This window comes from Pezoporus wallicus, unplaced genomic scaffold (assembly GCF_028554395.1).
Source record: "Pezoporus wallicus isolate ANWC-B61680 ecotype Strahan unplaced genomic scaffold, APGP_CSIRO_Pwel_v1 contig_10084, whole genome shotgun sequence".
Taxonomy (NCBI): Eukaryota; Metazoa; Chordata; class Aves; order Psittaciformes; family Psittacidae; genus Pezoporus; species Pezoporus wallicus.
This window is the reverse complement of record NW_026642497.1, coordinates 504251-522249: the sequence shown is the minus strand read 5'-3', so window position 1 is coordinate 522249 and position 17999 is coordinate 504251. Positions and strand designations below refer to the sequence as shown.

The 17999-nt window shown below is 47.1% G+C and overlaps 1 protein-coding gene across 5 annotated transcripts; it reads left to right on the top strand.

The window, feature by feature from the left end:
- The first annotated feature begins 2237 nt into the window (after nucleotides 1–2237).
- Nucleotides 2238–13603, top strand: LOC130610666 (vitamin D3 hydroxylase-associated protein-like). 5 transcript variants are annotated; one of them, XM_057430735.1, is made up of 15 exons: nucleotides 2243–2584; nucleotides 3540–3653; nucleotides 3989–4132; nucleotides 4475–4608; nucleotides 4927–5133; nucleotides 5231–5271; nucleotides 5554–5678; nucleotides 6433–6558; nucleotides 7311–7408; nucleotides 8024–8123; nucleotides 8671–8714; nucleotides 9353–9392; nucleotides 11559–11667; nucleotides 12528–12673; nucleotides 13368–13603. In XM_057430735.1, exons 1-15 carry the CDS (start codon nucleotides 2375–2377, stop codon nucleotides 13494–13496), a joined length of 1767 nt encoding a protein of 588 aa, XP_057286718.1. In that variant the 5' UTR covers nucleotides 2243–2374; the 3' UTR covers nucleotides 13497–13603. The 5 variants fall into 5 exon arrangements, 3 of the variants coding, with proteins under 3 accessions (XP_057286719.1, XP_057286718.1, XP_057286720.1); XR_008975091.1 differs by lacking the exon at nucleotides 11559–11667 and having other exon boundaries at nucleotides 2238–2584; XR_008975090.1 differs by lacking the exon at nucleotides 13368–13603 and having other exon boundaries at nucleotides 2238–2584; nucleotides 8024–8169; nucleotides 12528–12661.
- Nucleotides 13604–17999: the final 4396 nt, after the last annotated feature.

Sequence of the window (17999 nt, the reverse complement as noted above, 5' to 3'; positions counted from 1 at the left end):
CCAAAGCTTGGCAGAAAGATTTATCCCAGCCTAGGGGAAAGCAGCCCCTAGGACCCTCATTCTTCATTAGCAGACTTTGAAAGGAGGAGGGAGTGAGTTCCAGGCATCCCAGGACTGAATGCTATGTAAAGCCAAGCCCCAGAAGAGCTTGGGTGAGGTTTGAACCAGCTGCAGGTGCTCCTTGCCCACACAGAAAATGCTGGATGGGGTTTGTCGGTTTGCAGTTTAAAACTTAAGCCTGGAGGGGCTTGTCCCATCAGAGTCAATGCCACCTTCACCCATGCTCCTGGAGAGCCAAGCACTGCATCGCTCTCTTTAGTTTAACCGCTCTGCCCCTGGCACTGAGGTGGGCAGGGTGCAGGAGTCAAAACAATGGAGATACCAGTGGAACTGAACCAACAAACACGCTGGAAGCCCTGAGTGAACACCTCCAGCCAGCCATGGCACAATGCACTGGGCAGGGCCAAAGGTGCTGTGTGGCTTTGGGGATTGAGGTTGCCAATAGGGATCGGCTGCTAGCTGCTCCCAGGGGGAAGCTGGTGTGAAGGGCAGGGATGGGGCAATGAAGGCCACATCCCCCACAGTGGGTGACATCCACGTTGAGTTGTTTGGCTGTTCTTGTCTCTGGGAGGATCCTCCTTGCCTTTCCAGTAAGCACTCAGTTTCTGTACAAGGTCTTGCTTCTTCCCCAAGCTCCCCTCCCTGATGCCACAGGAATGATCCCACAGGACATGTCTGTAACAGGCAAGGTAACACGATAGCCTGATGGTCACTGGATTCTGGTCCCCAGACAAAATTGCACCAGACACCAATGATTATTACCCTGGATGAAGCCTCTTTACAAACTCTGCTAAATGTAGTGCCTGGAGCAGAGCCGGCATTGCTCCAGATACAGCAGTGTTGCCTTGCATCTTGGCAATGATCTTTGAGACATCCCCACTTCATTCCTTGGGGGCTTGCCAACCCTTGAGTCGTGAGGGAAGCTTAATTTCTTCAGCCTCTGCTTTCTCCACTAAGCCATAGGACAGTTCCATGCATCCAAGGCTGTGTGGTCCAGCTCCTTTGCTTTCTGCGGCTGGAGCATGGATTAGAAACTGGAGAGCAGATAGGATGCTGGGCCCATCAGAGGGGCTTCTCCAGAAATGCTTCCCCCTCTCCCCCCCAAAGGCATTTCAATGGGTTTGGTTTGGAAATGACACAGCAGTCATACTCTTTGAAGGCATCTTTTGATAGCTCCTTCCACACTGCCTTTCCAGAGTCAGTGTCCTGCTTGTACCTTCATGCTCTTTCTTCTTCTGAGCTCCTTGCTCTTCAATAGGTGAAGTTTCACTCCCTGCACCAGGTTCCCCATGACAAGTAGAGCTATGTAGTCCCAGGCTCAAAAGGCTGCACATGCTGTTGCCTAAGGGACAGAGATGATGGCAGAGCACCCCTAGTTAATGCACTTAAGTGCTACTTAATTATTAAACATGGGTGTAGTAGGGGTAGCCCAAACCTAGCTTGTTTACCAGCTGCCTCCTGTGTGTAGCCAGGTACAGCAGCAGCAGTGGCTTGAAGAAACACAGCCTTGCGGGATACCCCCCTGTCCTGGTTCAGCAGTAGCAGCCATTTTTCTCCTTAGTAGCCAGTGCAGTGCTGTGTTTTTGGCCTGGGAACAGTGCTGATAACACCGATGTTTTTAGTTGCTGCTCAGTAATGTTTAGTCTGACCAAGGACTTTCTGAGTCTCATGCTCTGCCAGGGGGGAGGGGAAGCCGGGAGGAAGCAGAGACAGGACAAAGAGGTATTCCATACCACAGCACATCATGCCCACTATATAAACTGGGGGAGTTACCCAGAAGGGCTCAGTCGGGCTGGGTATCGGTCGGCGGGTGGTGAGCGGTTGTATTCTCTTCCCTTGTTATTTCCTTTATCATCATTATTATTGGTGGCAGCAGCAGTGATTTGTGTTATACCTTAGTTACTGGGCTGTTCATATCTCAACCTGTAGGAGTTACGTTCTTTTGATTCTTCTCCTCCCCATCCCTCTGGGAGCTGGGGGAGGAAGGGAGGGGAGTGAGCAAGCAGCTGCCTGGTTCTGGGTTGCCCTCTGGGCTTAGACCGCAACACGCCCTAACCCAGTGTGAGCTGAACACACTGCTTTACAGCCTGAAACACAGCGCTTCTCCAGCTGCCAGCCCCTTTAAAGTCTGTGGTGTAAAACGTCCACTCCTAGACTTTAATGTTAACATGGACTTTGATAGTGCAGCTCTGCTTCAGAACTGATCTTGCATAGCCAGATTGCGCAGTGTGCATTCATCAGCCCTCCTTAGGAGAAGGCAGGAGACCCAAGCGTCTGTAGCTGGTCTGGAACGGGAAGGACTGGGAGAGGAACCATGACCCAAGAGCGACTGTGGCAGGTCCTGGATGCATCATGGGGAGACCCTCGCACCCTCTCTGCTCTGCTGTGCAGCTCAGTAGCGGTTGTTGTGCTGCTGAAGTGGCTGGAACGTAGGCAGATCCAGCAGAAGATGAAGGAGGCGAGGAGGGCACGGGATCTGGCCCTGGAGCGAATGGAGAAGGCAGCTCGCGGGTTTAAGCAAGAGGTACCTTGGGGGAAAGTGTGTGTGGGAGGAAGGGATTGTATTTGGGATAACTAAAGAAATGGAGTGCTGATATGATCCCTCTTTGAGTGGGGCTTAGGGCATGTGCACTTTTTGCGTCATCACAAATTCTCTGGAGGTTCACCACCCTCCGTTGCCACAGAAAGACCTCCTATAAAGACAGCATAAAGGAAGCATTTCTTAATAGAGACCTCTTAAGGGAATCCTGAGGATGAAAGACGGGACTTTGGGATCCCCAGATCTCCCCATGCCCTTTTCTCCTCATCCATCCCAACTGCTAAGCCTTTCCTCTGCCATCCTCCTTATCTCTGCCCTTTCATAGGGACCTGTCTGCCCCTCAAAGGATCCTCAAAGTACAAGCAGGGGTGGGCTTCACATCTCTCCAGCATCTGCACATGGGTAACCAAAAGCCATTCCCTCCTGCCCATGCTTGGGTAAAGAAGTACCTGGATTTTAGGAGATCAGGTCCTTGGACATGGGATTTGTCTTGAACCTATAATAAAAGCCTACAGCCATTCTTTTCTTGGGGAGGGGAGGTTGCAAACAGCCCAACACTTTTTTTCCCCCCATATTTATGATAAATTTTGTAAAACTTTGGCTGGTTGAACTGCTCTTCAGCACACACTCATATCTGTGAGTAAACACAGATAGTTCAAACCTCTCCTACGTGTTCATGCAGCTCTCCAGTCAAGCACCCATTTTCTGCCTATTTGGTTCTGTTCTTATGAACTAAGACTCAACAGATTCCCCATCAGCACATTCCTCACTCCAATACACAGAGCACTATGTGGGACCCCTGCATTTCTACAGGAAATGCCTCCTAAATTCCCATTCAAGGTCATTGCTGGGCACATATTAGAGTTGGGTATTTGCAGCCTCAACAACAGCCTCTTCTGTTGGTTTCTTCCCCCTGCACCCGACTTCCTGCCCTTTGCAGAATCCAAGCACCCAGACTGCGCAAATCCTCTCATTGACAATGGTGGAGCTGGTGGAGAAACTGAAGGATGGTTCCCTGTCCCCAGAAAGCATCCTCTACACCTATATGGGCAAAGTGAGTGGTACCTCCAGCACGGGAGAGATGCTACAGGGCTCTTCTGCAGTGGGGGCTTTCAAATCAAAGCTCAGCTCATTTGCTGAGAGAACCAGCAATGCTAAAGGTTACAGTTTGTCAATAATGTGATGTCTGAAGGGTGGTTTATGGGTACATGTGCATGACAGAAATCTGGACAATTACTGCAGCGAGAAATATCTGAAGTTTGTAAGTAAGATCTGAATAATTGAGACTTGAGGAGGTTGAACTTTCAATTGGAAAACTCAATTTAAATATTGTTTCCTTCCTTCCTTTCATCCTTCATCTGTGTCAATGCTCTTCTCTGTTCTGGAGAGGCTTTGGAGGTGACTTGGGAGGTGAACTGTGTGACAGACTTCATTCATGGCTGTGAAGATCAACTCCAGAAACTGAAGAATCAGAAGGAGAAGGGGCTGCTCTATGGCATTCCCGTCAGCATCAAGGAGCACATTGACTGCAAGGTACATCTCTAATTCCCATGCCTCTTGGCCTAGGGGTGGGAACAGGCCAGGATGTCTCATCCTCATCAGGACTGGCTAAGAGTTCCCTCAGATAAGAATGTTCTGGACCAAATATCGTGGGACCAGCAAACCTGCCTTTCTTCTGATGGAAGTTTTGTTTTATGCAGAAATTTCTCACTTGCTCTGATCTGGTTTTCCCTGGGCTACTCGAATGCTGTTCTGCTTGTGAGAAAAGTTAGGTGGGAACTTTGACATGGGAGGCATCAGGGCTTGTGTCTGTTATTGTCACAGAGCCAAACAGCATCTCTCCATACTTAAAGAGCTTTGCTTCTCATCCCCAAGGGCCACATCTCCTCTGGAGGGATGGTGAAGTTCCTGGGCCAAGTAAAGGAAGAAGACAGCGTCATCGTCCAGGTTCTAAAGTACCAGGGGGCAATCCCCTTCGTGAGAACCAACGTCCCACAGACAATGATGAAGTAATTGCTGTTTGCCTTCATGAAAACACTATGATAGGTGACCCCTGCTATCTCAGAGGGTGGGCCCGTGTGCACAGGCTAAGTCTAATCAGTCTGAGCTAATCATGCGTGTTGAGTTCATTTCAGTCTCAAATTATTTCTCTTGCATTTGATACCTCTTTTTTCTTAAACTCAACCGTCCCAACAAATCTTCTGCATGCTGGTGCTACCTGCTGGGCTTAATTCCACACTCATCCCCGCACAGATGCTCTGTGACCTGTATTTATGGTTTGCAGAGACAGAATTACCTCACTGACCTGCTCCTCATCTTCTCCCCAGCTATGATTGCAGCAACCTCGTCTTTGGCCAGACACTGAACCCTCTCAACCACCAGAAGAGCCCCGGGGGGTCCTCAGGAGGGGAGGGAGCCCTGATTGCAGGGGGAGGCTCTATCCTGGGCATTGGGTCAGATGTAGCTGGTAGCATCCGCCTGCCGTCCAGCTTCTGTGGGCTGTGTGGGCTCAAACCCACAGGCAACAGGATCAGGTACGTCCCAACACTTCCCAAACGGGAAGTCTGCGCCTCAGCATGGTGGCCTGCTTTACAGTAAGAAGCTAATCTGCTTCTCCCATTATGTTCCTAGCAAACTGGGTGTTGTTTCTCCTATAGGAGGAATGGGATCAGGTAAGTCCGTGCAGATGACATCTTATTACCATCGAACCTTTGCTTTTTACATCTCCTATTACTGCTGAAATGCCAGCAGATGTGCTTGCTCAATTATGTGTCTCATGGCCAGTCACTCAGCGCTCTCTTCTTCCCCATTACACTGGTTCCCATTCCTCTTCCCCATTACACTGGTTCCCATTCCTCTTCCCCAGCCTGACCTAAACTCTTCCATGCTGGACCCCTACCAGTAACTATGAGGCAGCACCTCTTCCTGCAGTGATAGGACCTTTTTGCTTGCAGTAGTGCCAGCGCTGGGGCCAATGGCGAGGGATGTGGACAGCCTGGCCCTCTGCATGAAGGCGCTGCTCTGTGATGAGATGTTCCGGCTGGACCCCACTGTGCCCCCCATCCCCTTCAATGAGGAGGTAAGGCCCAGAGGCAATCCCATGTCTCTATTTTCCCAACAACAGAAGTAAGATCTTGGGAGATTCCTGTCTGTTTTCGTGTTTCAAGATAGTGAAGGACCCAGGGAAGCAAATATCCTTTTGAGCAGAGGACACACAGCATGAGCAGCCACAGAGCAGGGTTGGCTTGTACTGATGAGACCTGTCAGATACTGACCCCTTCCCATCCCAGCAATGTCCAAAACAAGCTTGTTGGCTCCATCCTGGACCAGTCCCTAAAGGAGCTGATTTCTACTGATGAGAGAAATTCACTTCTCACACCTTTAATTAGAGAGCATGATTGAAGTCACTGACCTTTGCCATTAGCTCTCTGCTTCTGCCATCTGATCATGTCTTTCTGGCTTAGGTCCCAGGATTCTAGGACCTTTTAGTTCTCCCTGACACCCAGACAATACAGACCGGTCTCTTACCCTAGAAGAAGAGGCCCCTGACCTCTGTCCATGCCAGGCATCCCAGGCGTGTGGTCTGTACAGGTGCTATCATACCTGCTATCTCGAAGCTGGGACATGTTCACAGGGCAGGAGGTGGTGTCAGAAAGGCCATACCAAGGACCACTGCTACAGATCTATGAACTGGACAGCACTGCTTTCCACCAGCCCTACTGCTCCCATCATTCCTCCAACTCGGGACACCTCAGCTGCTGCTTCCGTAACCCCTGGGAATGGTCCAATCTCGTATGTCCCATGGGTGCAAGTGATGGCTTTTCTTCTCACAGGTTTACACCAGTTCAAAGCCACTTCGGATTGGATACTATGAAGGAGATGGCTACTTCCAACCCTCACCCAGCATGAAACGAGCTATTCAGGAGACAAGAAAGCTCCTCCAGGATGCAGGGCATACGGTGGGTTTTCATGCCTGCAGTTGCCTGGAGCTGTTATCCTGCTCCTCATAAAGTTAGGACAAGTCACTTCCCAATTCTGCTTTTGCTGCCCATAAATCAGGGACCATCCCTTTCTGCTGCAAGGATCATGAAGAGGAAGGCAAATGCAACAGCTTGCTTCTCAAACCAAAGCGACCTTGCTTATATTCCTTGCCTAGCAGACAAGAGAATCACCTTCCTATATCTAAGTCATTCCTTTTCTAAAGCACTGCTTTTATTTCATCGTATTTAGTGTTCCCATAAATATCAAACTCACAGCAGTTTGCATGATCCATCAGCCACTAAATGCAGTTTACAGATGTCTTGGTGGGTAAGTGGGAAGGGGGTTGGAATAGCTGACCCTCCAGGGACCTCCTCTATCCTAAATTACCCTGTGGTTCCACCAGTGAGGATTTCTATATGGGAGCTGTTCCAATGATGCATATTAAAAGTACTTGGTGTTTTGAAGCCTCTAGAAATGCTTCTTTAAGGATTGGAGGAAGGGAGCTGATGGGACGTCACAGTATGTGTTAATGCTTTGGAAACGGGAAAGGACAGTGGGCAGATGCTGCTAAGCCAGGTCCCCTTGAAAATGGGGTCTGAACTACAGCAGCAAGGAGGGCCTAAGCTTCCCATTGCTTCCCCCTCACCTCACTAGTGAGGCCGGGCTGTTGACAGAGGGCTCTGAATCATCGGTCATCGTTGCTTCTTGAATGGAGATGGTTTTGTTGCAGCTTGTTCCCTTTGTACCACCCAAGATCGACTACATGGTAGATGAGCTGTTCACCAGAGGGATTTTCTCGGATGGTGGTGCTCACCTGATGGACTGCTTGTGAGTAAAAACCCCATTTCAGTGTGGGCCAGGAGACCTGGAACTTGATAGCCAGTGGTTTATGTTCTTGTGGGTGAAAACTGAGTAATGAGCAGCCAGGGAGCAATATCTGAAAGGATGAATTCAGCATGAGCAGCAGCTACATTACAAGAGCAGTTGGCAAGCACAGACAATGGGGTAGGGTGATAATCTAACACATGTCAGCAGTGCTGTGGCAGCTGGTTTTGTGTGTGATTAATCCCTGGGACATGGGAAACATCACACATTATGAAACTTGCTATGGAGGTGCCATGAGTTGCACTGGCTACGGACCAAAATACCCACCCTGCCACTCCCTCACTTCAGGTGAAACATGCCCAGGGTTTTATGTGGTCCCATCACTGCAAAGCTCTCCAGAGCCTTTATGGCACTGACAGCCTTTGCAGTGAGCATTCATACCTGAGAATCTAAACCCTACATCAGCATCTTTTGTTCAGTGTTTTAGATTAAAACAGGTAGGTTTTGTCTTCTACCAACTCCCCTCTGAGACAAACCCTGCTTTGGAAACAGCACTATTGTTGCTGTAGCTCTGGCATGGAAGGCTTGTCCTGACTTCTTCACTCTCTGCCCTTCCAGCAAAGGAGACATTGTGGATCCCACCCTGAGATTCCAGTTCAATACTTACAGGCTTCCTGCTCTGGTGAAAAGGATCTTCGCTATCCTTCTGAAACCCATAGTAAGTGTGTGGAGGAGTCTCGTCTGTGCTGCAGGAAATCTGCAAGGTGGGGAATTTTCTGCACGCAGGCAGATAGACTGCTCCTCTCTGGGAGTGCTTTGCTGCTTCATGTTAAGTCCCTGATGGGCTTCATAGTGAAATACACTTGAATACACTTAGTCCCTAAACCCAGGCTGAACTTACAAAGTGGGTCTGACAGACTTCTGTGGGACTTTTGTGTGGGGATATCAAAATATGATCCATTTCATGAACCACATAAAGGTTGGGCTCCAAGAGAATGGGTATCACTAGCAAGTATTGAAACAGCATCCTTGAAGATGCTCTCCAAGGCTAGCGGTGTGGCATAGAGCCTTATTGGTGTGGGTTGTTGTGATTAAATGTATAAATTAATGTGGGAGTAAAACCCCTTCACTAAAAACCATACCTGTTCTTCAGAGCCACTTCTGCTGAGACAAGAAGTGTGCCCAAAGTGCAATCCCATGGTAGCCAGCTATTTCAGCTGCGGTGTTGTTGACTAATCCCAAGTTTTTTCTCTTCCCTCTGAAAGTACCCAAGAATCGCTGGGGATCTCAGTGCTCTCTGTGGAGTGGGGTAAGACACGCTGAAGTAGCTCTAGAGAAAGGGGACACACAGTGCATGCACTGGTTTGTGCAGGTACATGGCTGTGCACAAAGCCCCGTCACAGGGCTGTGCAGCACAGGCTGAGCCAGATGAATGTGTGTTGCCTCAGCACCACTTGAGCTTAGCACAGTGTTATGCCATCGGGGATTATTTTAAGAGCTCAAGGATCCTCATCATGGCAGGGCTATGGAGATCAGCACAGAGAGATACAGGCTACTTTCCCCATCAGGTGGATTCTGGTACCAGAGCATCACGCGCCAGGTTGAACAGAGGTCTCTGCATGCAAGTGCATCATGGTGTGAAGTACCTGCCCTTCCAAAAGAGACAGAGACACATCAAAATGGGAGTTTTTCACTTCCAAAGTGAATTTGGAAGAGCTGCCATGATCTTTTTCGAAGTGCTAAAGCCCCAAGACCGGTGGCATGATTTAACATAAGCTCTTTCGCTGTATCTGTAAGCACGTGTGAGCCCAGTGGAATCATCTGGGTGACACTTTACCTTGTTCCCAGAAGGCTCGCACAGTTTCCATAACAGTGGGCTGACTGCATGCTGTTAAGCGTGTTCTGCTGCCACAGTCCCAAAGCTGATTAATTCTGTCACCTTTCCAGGTCTGCCAAAAACCTCTGGGATCAGCATGGAGCAGTGGAGGTAATGTCAATTTGGTATTTTTTTTCCTTTTTCCTTACTAAATATAGTGAGGGATCCCTGAAGTTCCTAAGCAATTGCTTTGCACTCTGTGATGAATCCTGGGTTGGAAATGGATCAGGTGGAAATAAAGCAGCTAGGCTCTTTGAAAGTCAAGCTTTGCAAGAAGTGCTAAGAGCTCAAGGGAGGTCTCTGTTAGTGGAGGATGGGGAAGAAAGATTATCCTTTGCCCTGCATTTTCTAAGCAGGAAAAATGTAAGTACAGCCACTAAAGATGAGTCTTCGTTTTTTCTGTCTCTTGGTGTAAATCCTTCATTTCAGACATCAGGTGCTATTGTCACAAGCTAAGACCATGCTTGAGCTATCCAGCAGAGACCCTGGCAGTCAGAAACTGTGGCTGTGAACTCTTTGGCTTAGGTGGATCCCATATGATCTCATTTGGGATCAGGAACATAGGACAGGAAGTGTTCTCCTGGACAACTGAGTCCAGTGCTGCCCACACACTGTGCAGGTTCCTCTTTAAAACCAGTTGAGTTTTCTGATTGCTTATGCTTGCTTTGTTATTTTTTATTGTCTGGCTCCTCTCTTCTCTGATGGTTGGAAACCTTCATATTTCCTGTGCTGTTTATTCACTTCCAGTGTATCCATGTTTTATTCCTGTCCTTGTGCTTAAACAGAACTTCTCCTCTCTGGTATTTTCCACTGCCTCACTTGCCCTTGATCTATTTATAGAGAGCAGTTGTATGCCCTTTCAGCTGGTGTTTTGCAAGGCTGACAAAGCCGAGCTGTTTTGGTTCCCTCCCATAAGGCAGGATCTGTGTTCCCTGGGGCACCCTCTCAGCCCTCCCTGAGAAGAATCATGCCTGCATCCTGCACCACGCAGCCTCCATCAGTGCCAGTCACTCAATGGACATGCTGCTTACTTGCAGCAGGTCTGACATTATAGGGTAGAGGAAAAACCTGCCTGGTCACTGTGCAGATGTGAGTGTTTGGAAGGAAATGGGTTTGGGGTTTTTTAGGTGAAAACAGATTCCTCTCCCCCAACCAAACCACACATACAAAAAACCCAACCACAAAAAGCAAACAAGCAAACAAACCCCCTCCTAATCTAACCAAAAAGAAAACTCTTTAAAAGGCTTGTTGGCCTCAGAGATACTTTGAATTGTTTTCTTCAGTGAACTCATATTCACATTTTTTCCTCTGCAACTAAAAGCTGATTCAAAACTTTTGGCTAGCAAACAGCTTTTCTCTCAGAACAAAACCATCAGGTTAGCTGCGTTGAGAGCGTTTCCTGGAAACCTCTCTATCTCCTTTGTTCCCCTGTCAGCAGGAAGGATGTCAGTCTGCAGATGGAAACTGAGGTCAGACTAAAACAGCCTCGTGGCTGGAGCTCTCTGAGAGATATGGAAGACCCTCGTACGGAAAATGTGGAGTTGTGCAGAACAGGGACTGGACCACAGGACAAATGCATCCCTGTAACCAGAATACGGCTGCAGAAGCAGCCATGCTGTGGTCCATCTGTGTCTACTTACTAAGACAAAGTGGATCAGCTCTTTGGGGATGGATTCATTCATTGCCTGATGTTCAGCAAAGCTGTGGTTACCCAGACTACAAAGCTAGATATCTCTTCGATCTGTAGTCCAAGTCTGAAGCTGTGCTTCCTGCACTGCAGGGGGAAGAGCTTAGGCTTGCCTTGCTGTCTCTTGCTGCTGCTTTTACTTACCTGTATCCTGATCCAGCATGAAAGGTTTTGTGAAAATACTTTGAATTCACATCTTCTAGGTTCTCCTACCAAAATAACAAAGCTTTTAGGAAACCTGACTGTTTAGTCAGCTAGACGTAATTCTTCAAACTATTGTTGATCTCCATTCAATGACATTCAAAGACTAAACTGTTCATATGAAGGACTGGATTAATACTTGAATAAACCAACTCTGAAATGCCCACCTAGCGTTAATATCTAGTTCAGGGCAGCACACGGTATTCTAACAGGAAACCTAAGGATGGAAGAACAAAATCCATTGGCTCTTTTAAAGCACGTTCCAGATTTTATTTTACATTTCAGTTGTATCCAGGAAGGTTTTTGTCCTCCCTGTTTCATGCCATAGGACATTGATCTGCCACTGCTATCCAACAGATATTGTTTGTCATCTCTGTCTTTCCTCCTAGGCTTACCGCACTGAATTCATTGTCAAATGGAGGAAGCTGAGGCTGGATGTGATTCTTTGTCCTGCACTGGGGCCAGCCTTTAACCATGGCTATGCTGGGAAGCTCTTTGGTAATCTCCATTGAGGTGCCTCTGGATGCATCCATGGTGGTGTTTGTGGGCAGAGATGGAGCAAGATATTCCAGTCTCTTGGACATTCCCCATGTGTGGTGCTTGGTCTTCCCTCTGGGGAAGGTCTCCCCAGAGTGGGTCTTCTCATGCACCCAACTCCATCAGGTGTTTGGATTATTATGGGGCAGCAATTAGTGGCACATCTGTCCCAGCCATTCATGGGTGAGTTTTCTCTGCATGTAGAAAGCCCAAGAGCTATTCTTGCAGCAGAAGGCGGCTGTGAGGAGAGTTGTCAGAGGGGTGGTAGACCTTAGTAGAAGGCCAAGCTCTTCTGAATGTGCCCATCTTGCATTACCAAAGACTCTGCAAGCAGCAGAAAAGCTCATTGCCTGTGACTTTCAGAAAAAAGCAGTAGTTTTATAGCTTCCAGCAAACAGCTGGGGTCCTCCATCCCCCTATCAATGGCCCTTTGGGATCCTAAATCCCCAGGATGGTGTTACAGAACTGGGCATCTGGATTATCATGAAAAAGTAGCTGGGATTTTTCCCTGGGATACGTGAGACATAGACACAGACTGTGAATCCGATCAAGTACTCCTATCTGCCTCTCTCAGAGCAGATCTAACCTCCAGCTGACTGATAGGTAAGGGATAGGTCTCTCTCTGTTCTCAGCAGCCATGTGAGCCTGTGGTTCAAACCTCTCCATCAAAAGTCCCTTTGAAAGCAGCATGTTTTCATGGTCTCTTCACATCCAGCAACTGCAGTCTGCAATTTGTGCAACCCAGATTATCATCTGACCGTCACTGCTGGCCCAGCACACTCAGTTTTGCCTTTCTCCATTCTTTGTGTGACCTTTTCCAGCTGCGACCTCCTATACCAATTTATACAACGTCTTAGACTTCCCTGCTGGGGTGGTGCCGGTCAGCACAGTCACAAGAGCTGATGAAGAAGAACTGAAGCATTACCGAGGGCACTACGGAGACCCTTGGGATAAGAGGCTGAAAGAGGTCAGTGAGGAAAGAGCTAAGTGTTAGCTGAAGGCTATCACTGGCACAGTGACACTTCTGGCTTATCTACATCTGATGACAGTGGGAGCTTGCTTAGTCACGCAGTTTGTATACACCATGTTACTACCCTGCATGCAGTGCAGGCAGGCTGGTGTACTTCGGCCTGACACTGCCCTGTGCACATTTTCCTTTGTCTTCTCTTCCTATAATGTCATAGAATCACAGAATGGTTTGGGTTGCAAAGGACCTTAATGTCATCTAGTTCCAACACCCTGCCATGGACAAGGATACCATACACTAGATCATGTCACCCAAGGCACGGCCTTGAACACTGTCAGGGATGGAACACTCACCACTTGTTTGGGCAACCCATTCCAGTGCCTCACCACCCTAACAGGAAAGAATTTCCTCCTTATATCCAATCTAAACTTCCCCTGTTTAAGTTTTAACCCGTTACCCCTTGTCCTATCACTACAGTCCCTAATGAAGAGTCCCTCCCCAGCATCCCTATAGACCCCCTTCAGATACTGGAAGGCTGCCATGAGGTCTCCACGCAGCCTTCTCTTCTCCAGGCTGAAGAGCCCCAACTTCCTCAGCCTGTCTTCATAAGGGAGGTGCTCTAATGTCATAAGACAACATTCTTTCTTGCGCTTCCCTGAGTGTTCTGACTCAGCACCATGCTTATGTTTTGCAGGCTGTGGAAGGAGCTGTGGGGCTGCCAGTGGCTGTTCAGTGCGTGGCTCTGCCATGGCAGGAAGAGCTGTGCCTTCGCTTCATGAAGGAGGTGGAGACGCTTGCCCACAGCATGAAGAGAAATGTGTAATTTCTAGGAACCAATAACCACAAAGCAGACAGAGACCTGCAGACTCTGAACCACTGTTTCAAGAAGCTGCAATAAATGCTGTTTAAAAATAGTCAGCAAAAATCTCATCTTTGCACAAACTGTTCTTAATTTGTTAGGGTTACATTTAGTTAAAAACCAAAAGAATGAGAGTTAATGCCGGATCAGAGGAGTCCGGATACATAATTACACCACAGTGTAACTATATATAGTGTGCATCTATGTAGTTATATATACTCAGTATATTTAACTGCATATACACTATAGCATATAGTATATAATATGCTATCTACTATATATAGCGCATATAGTGTAGCATGCATAGCATATATACTATATGTTATAGTATGTATATATTTGTATACATACTAGTTGCATACATAACTAGTATATATAACTACTATATTATAAACCCATTATATTCATATTATATATTATAAAAATGTAGTAATATATATATATAACTACATAAAGTGTATGTATTATGCATACTATTAGGGTGTGTGTATATATAAGTAGTGTATATATACTAGTTATATACACTATATTTATCTAGTATCCTATATATGCTATATATAGTATATATAACTATATATAGTTATATATAAGTATATATGTTATATAGTATATATAAGTATATATAACTGTAGTTCATGATAAGAGACCAAAGAGCTATTTACCCCAGTATTTTACTTCCAACAGTGGGCAGGAGCAGATGTCCATGGCAGAGTATAACCTGGTAAGTGCAGAATTCCCCTTCTGGTTGTGCCATTGATCTCTGCCAAAAAGAGATGTTTCAGCAAAGGCTTGCAGTCAGCCCATCAGCTTTAATAACTGCCAAGAAAGCTCTCTGTGAGCTTGCTGGGCCCCTTGCTGAACTCATTTACCCTCTTGATCTCTGCACCATCCAGTGGTGGTGGGTTCTGCAGTTTAATTCTGCAGTGAGTAGTGGAAAGCTTAGTTTTATTTAAGCCTAAGCTGTGAAAAATGGCTACTGGTCTGTCGTCACTGCTGTTCCTTATTGTTTGTTCCATTTTAGCAATGGGAAAAGGAGGCTGGGGAATTTTTATTGACTGTAATAAACACTTGAGGGAAAACTGAGTTTGAGCATTTTGTGGTTGTGCTTTGACTATTCGCACTATTTAGTGCTTCCAGTGTCGCTGTGGCAATTGTCTGCTGTTTCTTGGCCTGCCCTTCACTCTCAAGATGGAGGAAAATGCTGGAAGGGAAGGTGAGAGTGATGCAGGAGACCAAAATGCTTTTAATAAGCAGGTGTACCTTGAAGCAGGGCATCAAGATTTGCCATGATCTGTGCCTTCTCCACGCCTGCATTGTGGGAGCTCATCATTAAGCAGATGACCTGCTCAACTGTTACTGCTGGCTAGATCTGAGCATGCAGAGACCTTGTTTTGCAAGGAAAGGACAGTGTCCTTTGCTCTGGTATCCCTCCATATAAAAACTGAATGAAGGGAAAGGGTCCTATTCCTGAAAGGAATTTCCCCATGCATACTTGCGCTCTTTGTGAGTGGCTCTGGAATGGATTTATTGTTTCTCCCACTCTCCCCTTGCCTGTCTCCAGGCAGACATTAGATCTAAGGATCCTGCAGCGTTAGCTCCCAAAGGGAAGTTCTCACTATGATCCAGCAGATGCTGACGCAGAGCGCATGGGTGATCTCAGCCTTGGTCTGCAGCTCAGGCAACGCTCTCTTGGCACTCACTTCAGTGATGAGGATGAGATGGAGACGTGTCCAGAAGGAACTGCATGATGTGTGGGGGAAACAAGACACAGGTTTGGACCAGGTGTAAGGATCTGTTCAGGGCTTTAAAGAGCAGGTAAGTGCCTCAGCTTGGCAGAGAGCAAAGCACTTTTCTGTCCTTCTCAGGACAAGTAGTCCATGATGTCGGGTGTGGAGGGAAAAGCAGTGAGGGTGATGCTGAGCTGTCTGGTGAGAGCAGGCACTGAAAATCAAGGAGGGAAAGGCCTTTAGTAGGGATGGAGAAAAGACTTCAGCTCCTTCCCATCAGCACAGTGCTGCTGTGTTTCAAACCCTTCTGTGGCTCCTTCACCATAAGCTACTGGCTCAGGCTGTGCAGCCCTTGCAAACCTGCACTGATTGCAGTTTCCAGCTGCCTGACACTGACTGAAGTCCAGGTTTTGTCTGTTTTACTAGATAGAAACACTGCTTGGGCCAAAAAGGCTTGCTTTCTATCAGTTTCTCTTATCTCCAGTACAATATCCTGGCTGTGGTCTTTGCTTAGATAATGTTTCCTCCTGATTTTAATAAGAAAAACCTGTTTTCCTCAAGCTACCTTTTGTGTAGATAGGTAACTGAGCAAGGCTGAGAGACTGAGTCATCAGACAATGATTTGTTATCAAACATCTCCAGCTTTAGTATTTGGTTTTACTTTATCCTGCAGGGGGGTTTCTTTAGTTTGCAGGTTAGACTTTGTATAGCCACATCATTAGGAGCAAATAGAACCGTCTAGAGGAACTGATAAGAGCAGATCATAAGTTGTTGGAACAGGTCAGTTGGCCTCTTGCAGATCTGAAGTAAACACAGCTTTGGTGTAACAGAAAGTAGCAGTGTTAGACACAAACATCTCCAGGATCCCAGACATCGGTTTTAAACAAGTTTCAAGGGAGGAGGTAGTTGAAGCAGCTAAAATGAGATGTTTAGAAACAGCTTGACATTTGAAACGCAAAAATGCAAGCACTAGGGTTGGTATGTGTTTCACTCTGGAACAGCTGCGAGCTGCACAGATCCTCGCTGCTCCAACCACGGTCTCAATATGCTTTGCTTTTTGTTTTCCCATATTCTCTTCTCTTCTCTTCTCTTCTCTTCTCTTCTCTTCTCTTCTCTTCTCTTCTCTTCTCTTCTCTTCTCTTCTCTTCTCTTCTCTTCTCTTCTCTTCTCTTCTCTCTTCTCTCTCTTTTCTCTTCTCTCATTAGTGCTTTGTTCCTTTGTTTGTATTGCTGTTCTGCTTCGCACTCAGGTTTCCTGCCTCCCTTTCTGCTCTACTTACCCATGGTTACACCAGGGAAAAGCCCAATTTCCTGTGGCAAGCATTGTGCCCAGCTATGGAGCAGCTAGGGACATCCCTTCACCACCAGGGCACTGAAGTCTCTGCTGTCCCACAGTGAGGACAGACTTGTGCAAGACACCAGGTATGACAGAAGAAGCAGGAATGCTCCTGGACATCTGGTGAAGAACTGTCAGCTTTCTGCAGTATCTTCACTGACGCTGTGTCTGCCTTGCTGGAGAAGTTGTAAGTAGGATCCATACAACCCACTTGGCTGTGGAAAGGCCAAAGGAAAATAGTGCAATACCCACAAAAGCAGGAATGATGTAGAGATGGTCAGGAGGCAAAGCAGCCCCTGATGTCAGAGGGTTGGTATGAGAGGTTTCTCTCCCCTCTCTCTTGCAGTTTATACAGGGAGAGCAATCATGGTCCTGGCTGAGGAACACAAAAAAGGGTTGACAGAAATAGACCCTCACCTCTCAGCTACTGTTCCTGGTTGTTGGAAAGGTACAGGTTAAGTAGTGGCAGGCTCTTAAGAGCTGCTGATGTTCTGTGAGTGCTGGTGGAGTTGGACTGGAATTTAGGAAAGTCTCATGCTTTCAATATCTACTCCAGGCTGAAATGACTCAGAAACTGGAGAGTTCCCAGAAAACATTCACTCATCCCTCTGAGTCAATTGGAAGAACTTCTGCAGAGGGGACCAGCCCATTTCACTGTGATCTGAGCATTTTGTGAATGCCTTTAAAGTACTTTCAGAGCAGTGTAATTTGCACGTGCTGTTGTGTAAACTGTTAGGAAAAAGCACATCAGAGTGTTTGGTTCCAAACACATGAACGTGAGATACAACTGTCCGGATTTATTCTTTATGACTTTAATCAGAATGCAGTCAAAACTGACTTAAAAATAATTATCACTAACTTAGAGAGAAGACCGTTTAATTATAGGGCATTTCTGTCCAAACTCAGCCTGCTTGAGAGCTGAAGGTGTTGGATGGAGTGTGATGACAATAAGTCACTGCGATTTTACTTTTGCAAGCAAAGACAGTGCAGCTCTTGCTGTGGACAGGGTGGACTGAGTTGGTTTGACTGCTTTTCTTCTGTGATGGTCCAAGTGAAGGCGGCGTTGTGGATGCCACAACGAAATTCCAGATGAGCTGCTACAGGCTGACTCCTCGTGGGAAAAGGGTCTTGGTTTTCATCCTGACTCCACTGGTGAGTTTGACGTGGAGCCTGGATTGATTCAGGTGAGAAAACATCCCCAAAACGTTGTGCTTGGCCTTGGTTGGTCAGTGCACACTAGTGTGCTGCAGAGGGGTGAACGCTGACCTGTGAATCGGGCAGGTCTCTGATATGGACCTGAGATTTGACTTGGGACATCCCTTTGCTTCCCTATCTCGGTTTCCCCAGGGGACAAATGGTCTCTTTCTCAGCAGGCTTTTCTCCCAAGCACCCCCTGCTCCTCTTT